We start from the raw sequence: 21745 nt of genomic DNA on the forward strand, positions 1-21745 counted from the left end.
ATTAAATTTGAATTAAATACACTTCATTAACTTCTCAATTAAACCAGTGTCAAATTTGAAAAAAAAAAACATTTTTATTGGACAAACAATTCATGGAAATTATAATATCAATTCTTCATTAAACAAATCTGAACAAAAAAAGTATTACAAAATTTGAACCGAAACTAGATAATATCCAAACAGATTTACCATTTTGGTATCTAAAGAACCATAACCAAACCTTATCCGAACAAATATTTCGGATATTCGAATGTCTTTAAATCTTATTTATATACTTCAATATGTTAGCTATTTTTCGAGCTAATATCCAAAATATAAGTTATTTTAAGTTGTTTAAAATATTTGAAATATAAAAAAAAAAGTCAAAAGTAAACATCTAAAGTAGATAAACAATAATCAAAACACCAAAAATACTTAGAATATATATTTATTCTTCATCCAAATATTCAAGTTAAACCTACTTTAATTTTTAATTTAGGTATTTTAGCTTACATTACTCAAATTTACATGTTATATTTTTCTTAGATTCAAGGATATTTAAAGATATATAAATTTTGAAAATTTAAAAATAATTTAAACGGATTATCAAACCCGAAAAGATCCGAATCAAACTGGAACCAAAGTTTATAAATACCAGAATAGAGATAAAATCTTTAAACTCTAAAATTTCAAACCCGAATAGATTTTAACCGAATTCGAGTGGATACCCAAATATTCACCCTTAGCTTAGTCAATATAAAACGATCAAATATTACAAATATACTATTTAGTGTAAATAAATAAATGCTAAAACTGAAAATTAATACCCGTGCGGTCGCACGGGTCAAGATCTAGTAATATATTATATAGTCTGCTAATGTTAAGCTGTTCTGTTATCATATTATATTTTAACATATTTTTTTTTTGTCATCGGCTTTTACAGACTCAGACGGACTCTGTAAACCAAGGGGGTAGCTCTGCATCCATGTGCACAACAAAGGTCGTTTGTTTCCTAGCGCTTCGTGCTAGTCCATCGGCCTTCTGATTTTGTGTGCGAGGTACATGAATGATCTCCAAGCTGTAAAGACTCTTTCATAGTCTTGATATCTTCTAAATAGGTAGCAAATGCCTGCCATTCGTCTGGTTCAGACATCATCTTTACCAATTGCAAACAATCTGTTGCAAACGTGACCCGAAACTGTCGCAAATTCCGCATACATTCCATTGCCCATATTAGAGCTTCTATCTCAGAGTGAAGAGCAGAGAAAGAGGCTCTTACATTCCGTGCACCCAATAATCCCGTGAATCCTTCTAAAGTGCTGTACCATCCCTGCCCCGAGAAAACCTCTTGTTCCTTCCAAGATCCATCCACAAAGCACCAACGGCCAGGGATTACCGGCAGGTTCACTTGTTGTGGCATAGTTGGTGGTACTTGTACCAATTGGGCTTCCTCCCAAAGTCGTGATTCTGTTACCGCAAGTTGAAGAGTGTCCCTTGGATCTACATCCAAATTGCTAAATACCTTATTATTTCTTGCTTTCCAGATATACCATAATGTCCAAGCGAATTGATGATCTTCCATTTCAGGACGTACTCGCCAAAATAGATAGTCCATATTCGTGAAAAGAGATTCAGTGGGAAAGACTATATCGTTAGATGGGATCTGGGACAGTGCCCAAACCTGTCTCGCTGGAGGACATTCAAAAAACACATGGTTAATAGATTCCTCCGGAGCCCCACATCTGTCGCAATACAAATCTCCTGATAGACCTCTCGCATTTAAATTTTTCCTCACTGAAATACATCCTGAAACCAGTTGCCAGAGAAAATGCTTAATCTTTGGCGGGCATCGAACTTTCCAGCAGTGCGCCTTTAGGATGTCCACATTTGGGCCGAATACCTCTGGAGGTTTGGATATATCAGGGTATACTCTTTCCACCTGATATCCTGATTTAACCGTATATTTTCCATTTTGTGTAAAATGCCATCCATCTCTATCCCCCCGGATAAACCTACTCAGAGGTATACTCTCTATAACCTTTGCATCTTGGGGATCCACTAATTCCCGTATAACCTGTGAATTCCAAATTCGTAAATCTTGATCTATTAGTTGGTCAACCGTAAGATCAGGATTACTATTAAGATTAGTAACTTGATTTTTGTTTGCTGGTCTCGGGCGAGTGGTTGGGAGCCAGGGATCATTCCATACTGATATGGATGACCCTGTTCCCACCCTTTTAATTAGTCCTTTGCTAACCAGAGATCTAGCTGAGATAATACTCCACCAGCCATATGACGGGAGTATGATTTAATTGGTTCCAGGGGTGAAGCATTCCTGAAATATCTTCCTTTGAAAACTCTAGAAAATAAAGTATCTGGTTTCTCTATCAACCTCCATAATTGTTTTCCCAACATTGCCGTGTTAAAATTTGCTATGTCTTTGAAGCCCAAGCCCCCTTCATCCTTGCTAATGCAAACCTTATCCCATGATTTCCAGTGCATCCCGTTTGTCCTACCTCCTGGACTCCACCAAAATTGAGCCGTAATACTCGTCAGCTTCTTTATTGTCGCCTTTGGTAGACGATAACAAGACATCACATGATTAGGAAGTGCTGTAGTTACTGATTTGATAAGCACCTCTTTTCCTCCTTTAGTAAAGAATTTAAAAGTCCAACCATTGATTCTATTATTCAGGCGCTCTTGGAGAAATCCAAACACCTGAATTTTAGAACCTCCCAAATTTTCCGGCAAGCGCAAGTAGGATCCCATACCTCATATATTTTGAATACCTAAAATATCTCTCATTTCCTGTCGACACGATTCCTCAATCTTGTGCCCAAATTGAATCGATGACTTTTGAAAATTTATAAGTTGACCAGAAACCGCCTCATAATCTTTTAGGATTTTGAGAATAGTTTGTGCTTCTTCTCGTTGAGCTTTGCAGAAAAAAAGACTATCGTCTGCAAATAACAGATGAGAAATCGATGGACAAGCCCTTGCTACCTTCATTCCAGTCAGCCGTTTGTCTACCTCTGCTTTTTTAATATTTGCAGTTAAAGCTTCCGTACATAGAATGAAAAGATACGGCGATAATGGATCCCCTTGACGTAAACCTCTATGGGGCACAATGTGTCCCCGTGGTTGTCCATTAAGTAAGACCCGATATTGAACCGATGAAATACACTCCATTAGCAGTTTAATCCAGTGGGGGTCAAACCCCATCTTTGATAACAGGGCTTTAATGAAATCCCATTCTATCCGATCGTACGCTTTGCTCATATCCGTTTTGATAGCCATATACTTTCCTTGACATGCCTTGTTTGCTCTCAGACCATGAAACATTTCCTGAGCTATTAATATATTATCCGATATCAGTCGCCCTGCCACAAATGCCGATTGAGTCTCCGATATCAGCAACGGAAGACAACTTTTCAATCTCTGGCATAAAACCTTTGAAATAATTTTGTAACCTACATTACACAAACTGATAGGCCGCAGCTCCGTCATCCTGGTGGGCCTCTCCGTTTTAGGAATCATACATATATTAGTAATGTTTAACCTTGAATCCAGCTCTCCCGATGTTAAAAACTTATTCACCATAGCCACCAAGTCATGTTTAATTACATTCCATGAGTGCTGGAAAAACAGTGCCGTCATCCCATCCGGACCCGGAGCCTTTTCCGGATGCATCATAAATAGGGCAGTTCGAATTTCCTCCTCAGATGCCTGACGCAGCAATCGCTGATTCATCTGTGGGGTAATTCTGGGCCTTATTTCCTCCAAAAAACTATCAAAAACTGTGGGCGAGGTTGAAGTAAATAAATCTTCGAAATACTGTACCGCCACCCTTTCGATCCCGTTATCTTCCGTGATCCAAATCCCGTTCGTATCGTGCAGCCCTACGATCCTATTCTGTGATCTCCTTTGTTTTGTTAACGCATGAAAAAAATTTGTATTCATATCCCCGAACGTATTCCACGAGGTACGGCTTTTCTGGTGCCAATATTCCTCTTCATCCTTATATGCTTCCTGTAGCTTCCTAGATATTTCCATAATTTCCTCTTGAGTCCTTGAATCATCCGTCTGCACTTCCTCAAGTGCTTTCTGAAGTTCCTCTATTATTTCTTTTCCAGTTGGGGGATTATTTTTCCTCCACTTTGCAATCTCATGTCTACAATTGCTGATTTTTTCCACTATATTCACCTGTTCCAGTTCTCCATCTCGCGCCCAACCCATCGCAATGGATTCCATGAATCCCTCTTTACCAATCCATCTCTTATCAAATCTAAATTGTCCCTTTCGCCGAATCACTTTATCTTCCAAATATGCTACTACTGGACGATGATCCGATCCTACCATTCCTAGGTATTCTGTATAGGAGCAGGGAAGAAGAGTATGCCATTCTTCATTGGCTAATGCTCTATCTAACCGACAGCAAACCATGAAAGCCCCTTTTCCTTTTCCTCTCCGTCCTTGCCAGGACAATTTATTTCCCTTGGCCGGGAATTCTAGTAAACCACTATTACGAATCATATTATTAAACGGTACAAATGAATCCGGATGCCTTATAGCCCCTCCCTCTTTCTCTTGATTTCCAGTTATCTCATTGAAATCCCCAATTAGGAACCAAGGGTCTGATCTCGCTAACCCATATCTAGTTAGCCGTTCCCAAACTTGTTCCCTTAGTTTTTGTACCGGTTCACCATATACAAATGTCATATATACCTTTTTCCCAAGAACCATTGCTTCCACATCTATCATCCTATTATTTGAATAAAGGACTTTAATCTGAAACTCATTATTATAAAAGAGTGCTAACCCCCCCACTTGTTCCTGTGGGATCCACCGTTACTAGGTTATCATATCCAAAATGCATTTGGAACCCCTGTACAAACGCACAATCTTTCTTAGTTTCCGATAGAAACAAGAAATCCGGTTTGTGTTTTTGCCATATTTCCCGTAAATAACTAATAGTCCATTTGCTTCCCATCCCTCTACAATTCCAACTTAGAACTCTCATTTAAAAATTGTTTAAGAATACTCTCCCGAGCAAAATTGGTCGGGTGTGAAGATACCCTTTTTAAAGAATTCCATTCTCTCCCAATAGTTCGGCTCAATGATCCACTCTCCCCCAATGCTCTCGATAATCCCTTTGTCAACAAGCCATATATATACATCCATTTAATCCCACCACACCTCTTTCTTTTTTTAGACTTTTCCTCCCTACACCTTTGGTACCATCCTCCGAAATTCTCGACATGGTATACATGGTTTGAAGAGACCATATACCCCCATACCCGCCAACTCATCCAACTGCAGTTCCTATACTCCAGCAACTCAGTCCTAATATACCTGTGTACAAAGTATAAAGAACACATTTTCTTGCCCAATCCCATCCAATCCCATGTCTTTATACCAATTTTAATAAAGATACAACACGAACACCAAAGACCAGTATTATTCCAAATATAAGCATTGCCACTACAAGTTGCAAATACTCTGTGCCAAACTAGCACATTAACAACAAGAAAGCCAAAAGTACAAAGAAACAAGCAATTAAAAACGCTCATAGAGCTTATTAAACCTGCAGACTGCATAAAACCAAAACCAAAACACCAACCACTCTTATTCGAAAGCATATTTTGAGAAACCTGATCCATAAAACTAATTCATTTGGCCAGATTTCGGGAGTGATGCCCCCTTACTCTCCGCTTGCTTTGCATTCTCGGGGTGACGATTACCCTGCTTGGGTGGAGCTCGTTTACGTGGCGAGACCAGTGCCGTAGCTATCCTCATTTTGTTGCTTCCAGCTGTTGAAGTCGAAGGTTTGAAGAGCTTCTTTTTGGCGCCTTGTTTCTTCTCCGCATCTTGTGTACTCTCCTCCTGCCCCTCTACCATCTTACTCTGATTTCCTGCATCGATCACAGCATACTCCGGCCACGGAGGTTGCATCAAATCCTCTAAATCCATCTCGGTCTCCTCCTCTCCTAACTCTACCGCATCCACATCAATCCCGTGGGCCATCAAGTGGTCTCTTATCTCCCCATACGTCATGGTTTCATCATCTGATAAATTAACTTGTTTCTCAAGCATACTCTCCATCATATGGGTACCATTTACCTCATCCACAGGATCCGAGACTGCCACAGCACCATCCGCCTGAGTTGCCACCAATGCCTTTTGGAACTCTTCAGAAGGCAGAAGCTCTTTATGCTCCTCATTACCCACTATCTCTCCTTCCTCCCTTACCTCTTTAGAGCTACCTTGTTGGAACTGAACCTCACTTGTCTGACTTTTGGTGTACTCAGACCGACCCTTGTTCCCACCAGATCGCATGTCCTCCTTACGGTTAGACTTGTATCTGAACCCATCATCCTCTCCTCTTGGAGCTCCCCCGTTATTATACCCACGCTTGTTTCCTTTCTCACCAGTCTTTGCCCACTTAGCCTCTGAGTCCCCATACATCTTTCCTTTTCCTTTGCTATAGTATTCTCTACTATCTTTCACCTTGTACTGTTGGTTTCCTTTACCATTTAACAGTACACCTTTGAAGCTTCTTGCACGCTCATCATGCTTCCCAACATCATGCCATCCTCCATTACCCTCCCTTTCCTCCTTCTGTGCCTTAGCTTCCCCACTCCCTTGTACATCACTCTTCTTCCCTAGGGGGCATTTCTCCTCCTTGTGACATAATCTGCCACAAGTTTCACAATAACCAAAAAGCTTTTCATATTTTAGCGCTATGGTAACCTCCTCGCCGTCATAGAATTCACCCCCTTTGAAATCCACCGAAGTCTCAAAACACAACGGCTCGAACCCATCTAGCACCACTTGGACCCGAATCTGATCCACATCAACAGCAACTGTGCGCCCAATAGCATCTCCGATGCTACGAAGAGCTGGCTCCGTACGAAACTGCGCTGGCACCCCACGAACACGCACCCAGAACACAATGTCGGATGGGAAGGATGGAGGTCTCTGCGCCTGCCACTTCGCAAGAGACAGCATCCAATAGTCGAAATGGAAAGGGAGAAGCTTCAAAACTCCCTCCATATCTTCCTCCGTCTGAAAATCAAACTGGAATTTCCCCATACCCAAATCCCGACCAGTAACCTTGTCTTCTAGCTTCCAAATCTTTGGAAGGTTGCCAAGCAGTGCCTTCATGTCCTGTTCCACCGGATTCATGCACCTCCCAATCACTGTCTTTGAAAACGTCTTGACCAAAGCAGAGTTATCGAAATGAGGAACTGAAATTTTCAGTCTCTTTCGCATCCCTTCTCCACTTTTACCATCCACCGAAGTACCCATTAATTGACCATGTGTCATGATAACCAAACACACCAAAGAACAGTTAAGATTTTCTCTTTGTGAAAGAAGATAATTTGAGATGATGAAAGCAATAGACCCCCACGCTAAGACATTTATAGTCGCGAACCCATGTTTAAAAAGAGGAAGTCGATCTTTACTATTGATATCGAAATCAATCTGAATCCAATCTTTTACCGACCAATTAAGTAAAGAGTATCCATCACCTACTAACCCACAGAATCCTACTTTCCAAACCACAGAAATGATATCACCATACATGATATCCCCCAATCCTCCCTTAATAAAGAGTATCGAAGAAGAAAGAGTATCAGATTTGATACCTTTATAAAATTGAGATCTAGCCATGATGTGGGCTGAGATCCCGATCGCATTATTCCCATCTAAGAATCTCCTTGATTCTCCCATATCTTCTAATCCCACCGAATCCGGTCGCTCCAAAAAGAGCGAAGCTTCCGCTCCACAACGATTGAAGATTCACTGTAGAGATTGATTCATGCGATTGAACAATCCCGAATCGACCCAGAGCCCATCGGAAATTCCTGGATCCCACCCGCGCCCCTTAATCGATGACATGATTTTTTAGAACCCTAAATCGCCATAGACGTCGCCTTTCTTTTGAGAGAGAAATTTTTTTTTTATCAACATATTATATTTTAACATATATATTATATATTTATGAAAATCTTAATAAATTTATCATTTAATATAATTTTATCATATTTAGTTCAATACAGTATTTTTTTAACAAGATTGATTACGACGATAAAATAGATAAAATATGATAGAATTTTTATTTGTAGTTTTATAAATAATAACTGAATAGATATGAATACATAATAATAGTTCATTGCCAACACGAAATTAGTGAAAATATTTACATAAATATTTTGGAAATTAAGATATAGTTAAAATATTTAGATCAATAATATGATTTATTTTGATTATATAATAAAAATAAAATAAAATAATTTTTGAAAATTAAGATCTTGTTAATATCTTTTTGACAGATATTTGAAAATTTTAATATATATAATTTTAAATGAAAATATTTCAAAACATAAAGTAGTTAAGAAATTTTATATATTATTAGACTTATTATAATACATTTAATAAAATTTAATAAGAATTGACTAACTTAAAAATCACACATGAAATGAGGTTGTGGCTTCTATTTTAATAGAATAACTAACCATGTTTTAGTTTTCAAAATTAAAACCTACAGAAATGTTTTACAAAGTTTTACCAATTAAAATTTAACTTTATTTTTTTCAAGATACATCAAAAAGGATAAAAATTTAATTTTCTATTTGTAAAAGATCTTATAATTAAAAAGAAAAGCACATTTTTTAGTATATTCAACTCAATGATAGGTTAGATAATGGTTTACATTCTAATTATCTATAAATTGATTTTGCATTTAATAAGGATTCAAAAATGGGTCATGATAATCATTCCGCTGATTTATAATAAGGTACTATTTTAAAAATTACACATGAATTAAGACCGTGACTTCTGTTTTAATATATAAGATATTTGTTGATACTCATCCAAATATTTAAACCAAACGAATTTATGTTAAGTTTACATATTTGGGCATACATTATTCACATCTCTATGTTATATATTATTTTAACTTTTATTTTAAAATTTTAAAAATAACTTAGACGGGTTATCCGAACCCGAATCGAATCCGCAGAGATCTGACCGAAATTTCTATATACCTGAATGAGACTAAAATTTTTAAGACCCAAACCAAACTCGAATGGGTACTCGAACACACACCTCTAAATAATATACTTAGGGGGTGTATTCAACTGATTGTTTTAGGTGATTTGCATTAAAATGCAAATCCAATGTTATGCAAACATGAAATTTAAAAACTCATTTAAAATTCATCATTATTGAACATACATTTCGTAAAGTACTGTGAAATCTACTGTTATTGAAAATATTTTAAGTTCTGGAGTTATAAAGTTTTAAGGTGATTTTAGGGTGTTTGAATGGAGTTTCTTAGTTAAAAAATTAAAACTCAAATCCCATAGTTTTATATGATATTCTAGAGTAGCTTAACAAAAATCAACTAAATATCTGCAACTTATTGAAATCATCTAATGAGAATTTGCCAAATATGACTCAAAACATGATTGTAAATGCAAACATATACTCAAACTTGAATTAAATGCAAAACTAACCTAAAAGCCTTGTGAAATTACAACCAACCCCGTGTTACTAAACAAAAAAACATAAGCCATTTTTATGAATATAGCCCCAGTAAGTCGTCTGAGATGTTGGAAGTCGTTTAGACGGCTTCCAAGTAAGTCGTCTAGTGTAGTTGATCTTAAAAATAATTTATAAAAAAATTAAAAGTATTTTGAAAAGTGAAAAATTAAAATCATGTAATTATAAACAGTTGTAAGTGATGTAAATTAAAATATAATAAATTAAATAGTTATATATGTGTTTATTTCTATGTATATAGTAAACACCTTTTAAGTTTAATTTGATTTTATAGAGTGTTTAGTTAGTTAATTCAGTTTTGGGTCTAGACAACTAACTTGTGGGTTGTCTAGTGAATAATTTAAACCAAGCGACTTACATGTAAGTCGTCCAAATATTCCCACCTATAATGTTTTAAGAAATTATTTTCCCCCTTAAATATTATTTTATTCAGAATTTGTTTTACATAATAATAACTGTTTACTAAAATGAAACTGAAAATCTAAAATATTTTTTCAAAAAAAATAAATTTTTACATATGCATGTTTATTTCTGTGTATAATAAACACTTTTTAAGTTAATCAATTTTGTTTTTATGATTTAATTAGTTAATTTCGTTTACAAGCTATGTTTAGGGTCTAGACGACTTACAAGAAAGTCGTATGTTGAATAATTTAAACAAGACGACTTACATTTAAGCCGTCCAAATATTCCCGTCTAAAATTTAAGAACTTCTTTTTCCGCTTAAATAATTTAAACCAGACGTCCAAGAAGTCTTCTATTTTAGTTTCCCGCTGAAAATATTTTAATTTCCCGCTAAAAGTATTAAAGTCTTGTGGACGACTTATAAGTAATTCGTCTGAATCGAAAATATTTAACCTAATTGGATTTTTTTGTCTCTCTATATAAAGAATTTTTTTACATATTATCTCTCCTCCTCTTAAATGACTGCAACAAAAATGTAATGTTCATCATTTTAAAACTCTCCAACCACTCTGTAATATCTTTGAACTTATAAACACCAAGCTTTATATCAATTTATTGTTTTTGTCTCATGTGTTTCTCACTAATTTATCTTATTTTGCGGGTTTTTCATCAAATGGTTCTCATTTAAAGTTAGATCTGCTAATTTTAGATATGTATTTTTGTGTCTTCTATAGAAGTTGATTTATCTAATCTTCCACTCATTTTCTCCGTTTTTAAGACATTTGAATGTTTTTGGATATGCAGGTTTTTCAGTTCTGGATTTGGATATGCAGGTTTTTCAGATTTGGAAGACTGCTAGGACGACTTATCTATTAATCGTCTGGACTATCTGTTAGTCGTATGGAGTTCCTGGAAGTCGTCTGGACTTCCTGGAAGTCGTCTGGACTTCCTGGAAGTCGTCTGGACTTCGGAAGTCGTCTGGACTTCCTGGAAGTCGTCTGGACTTCCTGATGACTTCCTAGAAGTCGTCTGACGGAGTCTTCTCCCAGATCTGAGCATTTTGGTAAGTTTTTATGTCTGAATTTTCTTCATTTGGTAACTTCCTGTTGTATAAATTTCTAACTTTAGTCCCCAAACTAAAACTCTTCAAACTCACTCTAATCTCTTAGACTTGAAAACACCAAATTTTATATGAATTTTTCAGTTTTGTCTCATGTCTTTCTGACTAATCTATCTTTTTTGCAGGTTTTTAATCAAATGGTTCTCATCTTCCACTTGGATATGTACGTTGAGTGTTCTATAAAAGTATATTTATATAATCTTCACTCGTTTTCTCTATCTTTAAGCCATTGAACATTTTTGGATGTGCAGGTTTTTCAGATATGGATTTGGATATGCAGGTTTTTCAGATCTGGAAAACTTCTATGATGACTTACATGTTAGTGGTCTAAAATATAATGCGCTAGACGATTTCCACGAAGTCCAGACGACTTCCAGGAAGTCTTCCAGACGATTTCCTGGAAGTCCTCTGGACTTCCTGGAAGTCTTCTGGCGAAGTCTTCTTCCATATCAAGTGGTGTACTAGCTTGTTTTTATAGAGGAATGATCTATACCAGTTTTATTTGTGGTCTGTTTTGTGATTTGCATGTGTATTCTTTTAGTTGTAATAATTTTTTTGTAAAATCAGTATTAATGTTTCCCAAGATGTAATATACGTGCTAACTATGTACTTACACATTTAAAAATCAATGAAATAATTGACTTCAAATAGTTTTTTTCTTATCTTTGGATCTTCCATGTGCAATAATAAACTCCAATGGCCTTCTTCTCATCTTAATAAACAAGAATGTTGGTAGCCTCATATTGATACAACATTTTAAGAAGCATTTTAACCCTTCTTCCAACTCATAACAATAATCATTATTGGTGTCTATAGCAATACTACTTAAGAGATGGAAACAAACAATAGTAAATGGTCAAAGGATATCACATTTTTTACAAGTTTGTGTCGAAAAACTTAGTCAAATTTAGTAAAACTAAGAGAGAAAACATATTTTGAAAATATAAGTTTTACATATCTTGAAGTTACTTAACACTATTAAAAATACAAGTTATTCAAAAACTAACGTTGAAGACTTAAAAACTAGCGTAGAAGACTTTAAAACTAGCGTAGAAGACTTCTACGGAAGTCTTCTCGGATCAGTTGAAAACTTTAATTAACATTAATGTTTGTAACCTCATAAATATCACCAATTAGGTTATAAATTTAATTCAGTAGCTCTAATATTGACTAATATACATGAATTAACAAAAAATATTAAAAAAATTTTTATAGGTTTAGAGAAAATGAAAGTTTATTAAACATTGACGCAGACGACTTTCATGGAGGTCGTCTGGACGACATCTAGGAAGTCGTCCATTTAGGTTAGTTTTGCAATTGATTTTTAACCTAGACAACTTACATGTAAGTCGTCCTACTTTGTTTGATAAAAAAAACTCGAGACAACTTAAATATAAGTCGTCTAGGGAAAACATGTTAGTTTTACATTTGACCGGAATGTATCAGAAATTTTACTTTTCCTTGTAAGTCGTCCGGTAGAAAAATCAAAAAAAAAATATTTTAATTTTTCTAGACGACTTACAAGTAAAAAGAAAAGTAAGTCGTCTCAGGTTAGTTTTGCAACTGAAAATATTAAACAAAAAAAAATTCTAGACGACTTATATAAGCAAGGTTTGACCAGAATCTCAGAATAAAATCATGAACGACTTACGTGTAAGTCATCTAATTTTTTTTTGTTTAATATTTCAATTGCAAAACTAACCTTAGTCGACTTCCTTGCAAGTCGTCTAGAAAAAAAACTAAATATTATTTTTTTAATTTTCTACTAGACGACTTAAAGTTATTCGTTCAGGAAAAGTCAAATTTCTGACACATTCTGGTCAAATGCAAAACTAACCCGTCCTCTTTAGACGACTTACATGTAAATCTTCTTGAGTTTTTTTATCAAACAAAGTTGGACGACTTACATGTAAGTCGTCTAGCAAAAAAATTAAAAGTCAATTGCAAAGCTAACTCTGCATTGACCAGACGACTTCCAGGTAAGTCGTCTAAAGCCTGGACAAATAGATCTGGAAAAAATCTCGATTTCATAGTTTCAACCAGTGAGATAACTTATTTAGCACACAAAAGTCTTCTCCAAGCACCCAGAATCTCAAACAAAAGTGACCACCAAGAATTGTAAGCTTCAATGGCTCTATGAACCATAAAATTTTAGAATCAAAATCTTGAGTTTTTTGAATCAAAATTTAGAATCAAATGTGGAGAGAAAGTGAAAGAGATGTTGTTTTTAGTTCATAAGAATTGAGAAATAAAAAGTGTAAATCGATTTGAGATGCATTAAGAGCTTCAAATTGGTTGTTCATGGTGGTTGATGTATTGATGGCAATGACAATCTTGTAAATACTTGAACATGATGAGGTTGAGAGACTAAAAATATCATTTTCAAAAAAAAAAAACTAATGGCATTTTCGTACATTATGTGAATTTGTAAGGTGAATAAAACAAGAAAAATTCAAAAAAATCATGGGTTAGTTTTAGAGTTAGCTTTGAGTTTTTAGTCAAATCTGCAAAAAAAAACTCATCATCTAAAATCTCAAAAATCAAATCATATCGAATGTTAAATTGAATACACCCCTTCTAGGCCTAGGTCTAACAGTAAGAAGTTTTATCTTTTTAATCGATAAAAGTATTAATTGAACAAAAACAAACAGATATTTTAGTGGTAGAAAAAAGTTGTTATTTAGTAAACTTAACACAAAAACCCCACAAGCACTCTAGCTTCATTCTTATTCTTCCTTAGGGAACCTCAAAAGATTGCTTCTTGTTTGCCTCGTTCAAGAGATCCACTTGTGGATTTCTTTTCCTGCTCTCACGCAATCCTCACCTTGAGCCATTTTCTCAGCCTTGCGATTATGTTCTTCAAAAGATTGCTTGTTGTACAAGAGATCCACTTGTGGATTTATCTTCCTGCTTTTGCGATTATGTTCTTCACGAGTTCATGTCCCACCAAACTGCCGCCCGCTTTTTTAACACTGACGCATCACCTCCTCCCATATCAACGAAGAACTTTTGATAGGTTTAGGGTTTCCTGCAACAACTAGAGAAGTTTTAATGCGGCTGATAACAGAAAAAAACAATGAAAAATAAATGATCTTTTTTTTAGTTTTTAATAATCGATAAATATAGAAAACTATAACTTAAAATTATTGCATCTAAATAAAATAATTTGAATTTTAAAAGTTATCTAAGAGCATGATTATCCCCATGATCTTTAGTGGGTTTCTTAACTATTATTTAAGTATATAAGTGTATATTAGTGGGCTTAAGAACTCTATAAAGAAACTGTTCGATTTTGTGCCTCCAATGATAGCTTTTTAATTAAAGATTCTTAAAAAAAAATTGTAAACTTTTTTTTAAGATAAAATTTATTTATTACATAAAACATATTAAAATAACATTTTCAACATAGAATTTAAAATAAAAACATAAAAACAAAGATTACTAAAATAAACAAGAAAAATTAGAAAGAAACATCAGAGTTCAGTTCTTGTGTCATGAATTCTTGTTCGAACACCTATCATATTAACGATATTTGTAGGCATATCAATGATTTAGCAGTGTTAAGTACAAGTTTGCCAAACAAAACTTGAGAAGAGTGTGGTGGTTGTTTAAAGCAATCATCAAGATGGAGCACACGGGTCTGATCAGGCCCGGCTTTGACCCCATTCCCATGAAACAAATGAATGGGGCCTAGGATTTTTAAAAGTTTCTTAGGATCTATTCATTTGATTTATTGTTAGTAACTAAGTAAAATCAGTTTTTGAAGAAATGGAACGTTAGAACTTAGAAGTTGCAGAACCAGTTTAAAAATAAAATCAAATAAATCTTAATATTGTATTTTTATTTCCATAAGAAAAAGTAATAAAAACAAAATAGACGGTATTAGTGTTTTGGCTAAGTTCTATATATTTTTTAAAAAAAATCTTTTATGGGGCCTCGACTTTCGATTACGTATTGGACCACGAATATCTCAGGACCGGCACTGGGTCTGATGACCACAAATTGCCATGTCCAGTATTTCAAAAGTCTCAGAGTTCGATGATCCATGTCCAGTATTTAGGAGGAAAGAGAAGTTGTGGTTTTATTTCGTTTTTGATTTTTCAGTTTTGGTTTTTGGATGGACCAATCGTTTTTGCTTGCAAAAATCTTATCATGTGTTGATTTGTAGTTCAACACTGAATTGTTCATTCAAATGAGAACACTCTACACCGTAAAGAAAAAAAAGTTGGCATTGTAATTAAGCTGATCACAAGTACATAATTTTGAGTAAATGAAACGGTAAAGAAACAAAGATGATGATGACCATTATTACACATGACAAACAAACCAAGTGCCAGACTCAAAACAACAAGAAACAAAAGAGAAGAACCAACAAAAGAAACTGATAACAAAACCATTAATGCCAGAGTGTGAAACCTCCTGCATAATGGTAAGTAACGGCCGGAGAAAAGCTACCTTCCGGTGTCTTTGTAGTGAGGACAACCACTACCCAATTGTCATCAGAACCAATACCCCAATACCAATTCCAGTAAACTTGGAATCGTTCAGGTCTTTTAAGTAGTCGGACTTTGTGTAATTGGTTAAACACTAAACCCTGCATCATCAGAGTTTTCAAACACACGCTCTTTAGCATCAAGAAGCTAAAGACTTTGTACACAAGTACTCTAATCAATCATACATATGAATCTTCACTACATCGTTAAAAGCAGAGCCCCCACATCAAAATTGAATATTTTACTACTCTCAAATCTAACATCAGTTGTACAGGTGATGAAAAGGCAAACACTTTCAAGAGATCTAAGACTGCTGAGGACTAGAAAAGCTCAAAACTTTTGATTGATTGAAAAAAACAAGAGAGTCAGAACCGATGACCAATCTAAACACAATCATCTACTGAAAAAGGACAATCTTTTATATTTTTAATATTTCCATAACTAGTTTGAAGCTAAAGAAACAATGTAAATCTGATCAAAGCTATGACAAGAGCTCACCACCAGACACAGACAGGGAAGAAGAAAGAACTAACCAGAGAAGAAGAGTTGAAGAAGCGAAGATCAGAGACCGTGAATAGAATCAGATCCTAGTGATTGGAGAATTGAGGGAAGGTAGCAGACATTCATGGAGTCGCGAGAAGACGAGAGACACGGTGACAAAGGGAAAGAAAGAGAGAATAGAAAAAGAAAAAAAAAGATTAAAGGGGACGATGACACGTGGTTATATAACCCCTCTAATGATCGATCTCCAAAATGATGGATTCAGAAAATTTACTTTAGTAACTACTACAGATAATACCAAATCAAACAAAAATCTTAACTTCCATAACTATATTAAAAATGAATTGAGAATTAATTAGTTCCACGCTCGGTATTAATAAATAGACGTCAGATTCTTTAGTTCTTATTAAACTCTTCCATTTCAAACGAATTCTCTAAAGAGAAGAAAACATGAAGAATCAATTGTTTGTTCTATTTACTGTATTACTACTATTCTCGTATGTTGCAGCTGAGCTTTTGTCGCCGTCAGAGGTACCTTCGATTTCAGAGTCACCTTTGGTATCACCATCAGATGCACCTGCGGTTTTAGAGTCACCTTTGATATCACCATCAGACGCATATGTGTTGTCAGAGTCACCTATTGTATCACCGTCAAATACACCTCTGTTATCTCCATCATCTGAAGATTCTGAACCATCATCAAACAATGATTGTTCTACTGTAATTTACAGCATGTTCGATTGTCTTTCCTTCTTGACAATCGGATCAACAGATCTAAGTCCAACTAAATCGTGTTGTGATGGTGTTAAAATAGTTCTTGAATATAATCCTAATTGTCTGTGCATAGCATTGGAGAGCAGCCGTGACATGGGATTTGAGTTAATTAATAGAAAAGCTCTTGCCATGCCTTCTATTTGCAATATTCCCATTAATTCTCATTGCGGTAGTATTCTTTGATTCTTTTAATCCTTTAATTATTTGTCTGTTTAAATTTTGAATAAATTCAAATATTTATTGTTTTTCTAACTTATGTTTGCAGATGTTGTATCAAGTCCGACTGCATCAATCTCAACACCAGAAACAACTACGAGTTAGTTTTCATATTTTGTCATATAAATAAGTTTTATTTTTCTACAGCATCTTGCACTTTGTTATATTAGTCAATATGAAAATTGTCTGGGAACAAGATCATAAAAACGATCTCTTACATATATTTACATTAACTGTTAATATCTTTTATTTTCTATATTCAATTAGTTATTTTTTTTAATTGTATGGTATAACGTTATATTCCAGTTTCTCCATCGGAGCAACCTACAAATCTATCACCACCTGTGGTTGTGACCCAATCACCGCCAAAGGTTATAACTTCGTCACCACCAGCGGTTAGTAATCCATCACCACCAACGTTTACGACTCCAACACCACCAACATTTACAACGCCATCACCGTCTGTTAATCCTTTACTACCGGCGGTTATTTCATCACCGGTTAGGACTGCTTCACCACCAACTATTACTCAGTCATCACCTGCGATGACTGCTTTGTCACCTGCAATAATTGCTCCGTCACCATCTAAATCTGGAGCCACGAACTTGTCCATATCCAAACTATTCCTTAGGATCGTCACAATTTCTACTTTGGTTATGTTGTTTCCTTCAATTTAATTTAGTTGAATTTTTAGTTGAAATCCCTTTTCTGTTATTAATTATTTAATGAATTGTTAAGAAATAAGTTAGTGATATTTGTTATCTTTTTCAAGATAGTATTTTTTTGTCAGCAAGAGAATTTAGTTTGTTGTTTTTCTTTGCTCGATTTTTTTTATTTCTCGCTATACAAAAGTTATCGTATTTATCTTTCAGAGTACTAACTATTTTTGTCTATCCAATCTCTTTTGATTTGATGTTTTTTTTATTTGAACGAACCAATCTGTTTAGATTTGATGTTCTTTTGAAATCAACTTTTTCTTTTCCGTATTCTTTTGGACTTATTTGCCAAATAACCAAGAAAAAAAAATAATTAAATTTTCAGTAAGAAGTTAAAAGAAAAATAGGAGGAGAAATAAAGAAAGAAAATATTTTGATTATATAGTGTATTTGTGTTTTTTATGGTTACAGGGACAAATTTCCCATTTCTTTCAAAATCAACTTCACTTGTAAGCCTGGCTTACAACTTTTCTATGAAACCGTATCAAGCTGGATGTGCACAGCAATGCTGTTAGTGACAGCATCATCGTATATAATAATTACAATTTTGTTTTTATAATCTACAAAAATTTAAACCTCTTTTAACAGAAAATGAGTCGTACAAGATTTTTGATATCAAAATCACTACTTTTGTGATGTAACATAATTCTGTTAGTGATTTTATTATATTGATTTATACTATAAATATCTAGTTTTCAGCAAATTTCGGCACATTCCAGCTACCAAATCTTGCATTTTTATCTTAAATCTAGTTTCTTTTTTGTCTATCCATTTTTCATTATTATTTATAAATAACATATTCACAGGAAAAAAAGAATTAAAACCCCCACCCGATGCATACATGTTTTTTTTTTGAAGATCAAACAGATGATATTAAGGAAAAATCAAAATTTGTTGAAGCAGCTTAATTTCACGTAAAGTACTATTAGCCTTCGCACAATATCTGGCTTCAGCCAAAGAACCCAAAACCACATGATGCTTAAGCAACTTAAATAAGTTTGCATTCAAAAAATTTATATTTAGAAGACTCAAGTAAAGAAAACATTCTACCCATTCTAACATTTACAACAAAAGAAAAAGACCGGCAAGTGAAAACTTTAAACCCTATCTGCGTTTGGCAGATTTTTATCAAGTTCAACTTTCATTAAGCCTCGAATGAATAGATTTACGTCGCAAAACGAACATGATATAAAATGTACCAATTTACCAACTTTCATTTAAGAGAGACCAACCCCATTTGAAAAAGAAAAGTGAAACCACATGATTAAAAAGATCAGCTAAATTTACCAATTTCCATCTTCTTCTTGATTGCTTTTTGACCGTGATATATAAACGCATCTATTATCCCAGACACCGTGAAAACACCTGCCATTTTAAGAAAAAAATGGTTTTTAGGGAATTTAATGCAGAACAACCAAAGCAGGCGAAAAGAGAGTTCTTATGGGGATAATATAGATATAGAATACATCACCTCCGACTATGGCACAGACATTCGTCAAGAAGTGCAAGAACGATATATGTTCCTCTGTGAATGTTACCTGGCCATTAAACAAATTTTATATTATGATTATAATTTCTTTTCTTTTTTCCTCTCCGAAACACACACACACTAACCTTGATTGGAGAGAGATCATAGAAGAAGAAAACTCCTGGTAAGGATTGCAGTTGGCCTGCTTCTGAGCTCTTAACATGTTCGGTCACTGAGAACTGTGCCATTTTACTTTAAGTTAAATATCATAAAAAGGATCAGAATAAATAGATTATAATTGAACAGTTACGCCTTGCGCGTACCTGATTTGATTGAATCGTGTGTCCACTTATATCTGTGTATACTGTTGGTACAACCTTTTCAAAGAAGACAAAGCAAAATAGAGTAAACCAAGGTGCTTTTAAAGACATACTTCAACTATCATATAACTGTTTGTCGCAGAACAAAACCTTGATAAAATATTGGTACATAGCATTGGGTGTGTCTTGACTCCACTGGACTCTGCAAACGTCAAGTAGCTTAAAGAACATGAAAATATAAACCGTGTGTGACAGAAGCAGACCACAATTGTCATTACTTGTCAAGAGGGTTCACGACACCAGGAAAGTAGTCCCCAAAAGTCAGTCGATTGATCTTGTGACTTATCTGAAACGGAGTTTGAATAGATTAGGACGCAATGATTGAATTATAAAAACGAAGTGAAACCAGTAGGACAAGTGCTTTCTTACGTTAAAACTGTCTTTCTGAAAAGCAAGGAGATCATGGACGTGAACGCCCGCCTGATGAAAGCTTTTCCCGGGAGCAAAGTGGAAGTTTCCCGCCACTTTATTCACCTCCAAGAACCCATAGATATTACACCCTTCACCTTCTTCATCCTTTACTCTTTGTAAGAAACCTTCTCGTTTACACTGATCATAAACAGACAAGCGAAACAGATCTAAGCTCGCAATTAGAAACAAGAAACTCTTGGAAGCATATGTCAAGTTTAGAGCCCCACAGCATACCAAATAAACAAACCGCACACAAGCCACTGAGGCTCTGACATAGAGAAAGATGAAGACGAAATTAAATGGAAAAAATGCAAATACGTGATGAAAACACACAGTCGCAACATATCTCTCAGCAATTCACCTGATCAATCAAATCTGGATTTGTAACACCCCACCCTTTTTTTCTATATGCTTCACGAACATCCTCACATGAATTGCAGCAGTCATGCTCTTCCTACAAGGAAAACCAACATAAAAGCTCAAACATAGAGGAAAGCCATTATAACATCTGTTTTTGTCTGATGAACCACTAAACAACAAGGGTAATTAAAATACGAGCATGGGAGAAGAGAGAGAGAGAGAGAGAAGGATAGCAAAAAAAATTACGGCTTCAGCACCATAACAAGAACCACAGTAAGTCTCATTATGTTCCAGCCGACCACCATGTTTCTGCAGTGGCTTCTCAATCTGCACAATCACAAGAAAAAAAAGTAAGAGACTCCCCAAAAAAGCTGCTACCAGCTAGCTAATGATTTTAAATCCCCAGATAACATGATAATGACAAGAGCATGATGCTTTCAAAAGAAAAGCAAACCTTAGTAGCGCCTATGCTGTCCTGTCTTGCTTCTATAGTGTTCCCATGAGAATCTAGTCTTCTCTTAACGATATCATGTTTCTGTTAATCCACAAAAGGAAAAAACAGATTAGCCACAGAATTGAGAAGCATCATATTAGAATAAAAAAACATACCACGTCAAGATGGAGGTCTCCACTAATATCCATAGCATCAACACTTAGAATGGAACACGCTAGAGCAGGAAAAGTCATATCAAACTGCCATATCAAACAACACATATGAGACTTGACTGAGATCTATATCTATTCGAAAAAACAAAAAACAAGATTACATTGATGCGTAACGTCTCTCCTCGAGAAGTATCCACAACGAGCTTCGTCTCGGTAACGCTATGAAGATATAATCCTAAAACAAACAAACAAACAAAAAACTCAAAACCGAAACTCAACGACTAGATAGAAACTCGACTCGGATCTCAAACGTACTTAGCTCGGAGAAGAAGAGAAGGAACATGACAACGGAGGAGATGAGGGTGATAACGCCGCCGGATAACGTACGGCTGTAAAAATCCTCGTTGATCTTTGGATATGCATCCAGATTCCTCAATTTATTCAGGATCCCCGCCATCTCCCGGGGGGACGAGATTCGCTTTTTCCACGGATTCGAATCGAAAAGAGGATCAATCAGGTGAGCGAAACGTCGTCGGAAGCGAAATTCTTCCGAGGATGCGTTCGAGAGAGAGAGATTTTCTTTTCTTTGGTTGCGTCACAGTCGGACGGAAAAGCGTTTACGGTTTACATAACACACGTTCGCGTTTGCCGTCTTTTCTACTTATGATGAAACGACATCGTTTTCGTCAGTCTCAAAAACAAAGTGCCAATTTTTTATTTCTTTTTTCAATATTGATTCATAAATTCAA

The 21745-nt window shown here is 35.1% G+C and overlaps 2 protein-coding genes and 1 long non-coding RNA gene across 3 annotated transcripts; 1 reads left to right on the plus strand and 2 right to left on the minus strand.

Moving 5' to 3' along the window:
* Positions 1 to 15287: 15287 nt before the first annotated feature.
* On the minus strand, positions 15288 to 16340 carry LOC108820979 (uncharacterized). The gene is made up of 2 exons (XR_001944436.2): positions 16098 to 16340; positions 15288 to 15665 (listed from the first exon to the last, which is right to left on the minus strand). It is a non-coding gene; the product is annotated as an uncharacterized LOC108820979 (long non-coding RNA).
* A 79-nt stretch (positions 16341 to 16419) lies between these two features.
* LOC108821462 (non-specific lipid transfer protein GPI-anchored 23-like) lies at positions 16420 to 17826 on the plus strand. Its single transcript, XM_018594498.2, has 3 exons — positions 16420 to 17008; positions 17105 to 17155; positions 17362 to 17826. Exons 1-3 carry the CDS (start codon positions 16516 to 16518, stop codon positions 17730 to 17732), a joined length of 915 nt encoding a protein of 304 aa, XP_018450000.1. The 5' UTR covers positions 16420 to 16515; the 3' UTR covers positions 17733 to 17826.
* Positions 17827 to 18747: 921 nt separating this feature from the next.
* LOC108819037 (uncharacterized) lies at positions 18748 to 21632 on the minus strand. Its single transcript, XM_018592021.2, has 13 exons — positions 21312 to 21632; positions 21158 to 21231; positions 21000 to 21083; positions 20845 to 20925; positions 20637 to 20717; positions 20392 to 20484; positions 19989 to 20168; positions 19838 to 19905; positions 19710 to 19761; positions 19563 to 19616; positions 19386 to 19478; positions 19243 to 19309; positions 18748 to 19136 (listed from the first exon to the last, which is right to left on the minus strand). Exons 1-13 carry the CDS (start codon positions 21451 to 21453, stop codon positions 19045 to 19047), a joined length of 1161 nt encoding a protein of 386 aa, XP_018447523.1. The 5' UTR covers positions 21454 to 21632; the 3' UTR covers positions 18748 to 19044.
* Between the last annotated feature and the right edge of the window lie 113 nt (positions 21633 to 21745).

This window comes from Raphanus sativus, chromosome 8 (genome assembly GCF_000801105.2).
Source record: "Raphanus sativus cultivar WK10039 chromosome 8, ASM80110v3, whole genome shotgun sequence".
In the NCBI taxonomy this organism is placed as follows: domain Eukaryota; kingdom Viridiplantae; phylum Streptophyta; class Magnoliopsida; order Brassicales; family Brassicaceae; genus Raphanus; species Raphanus sativus.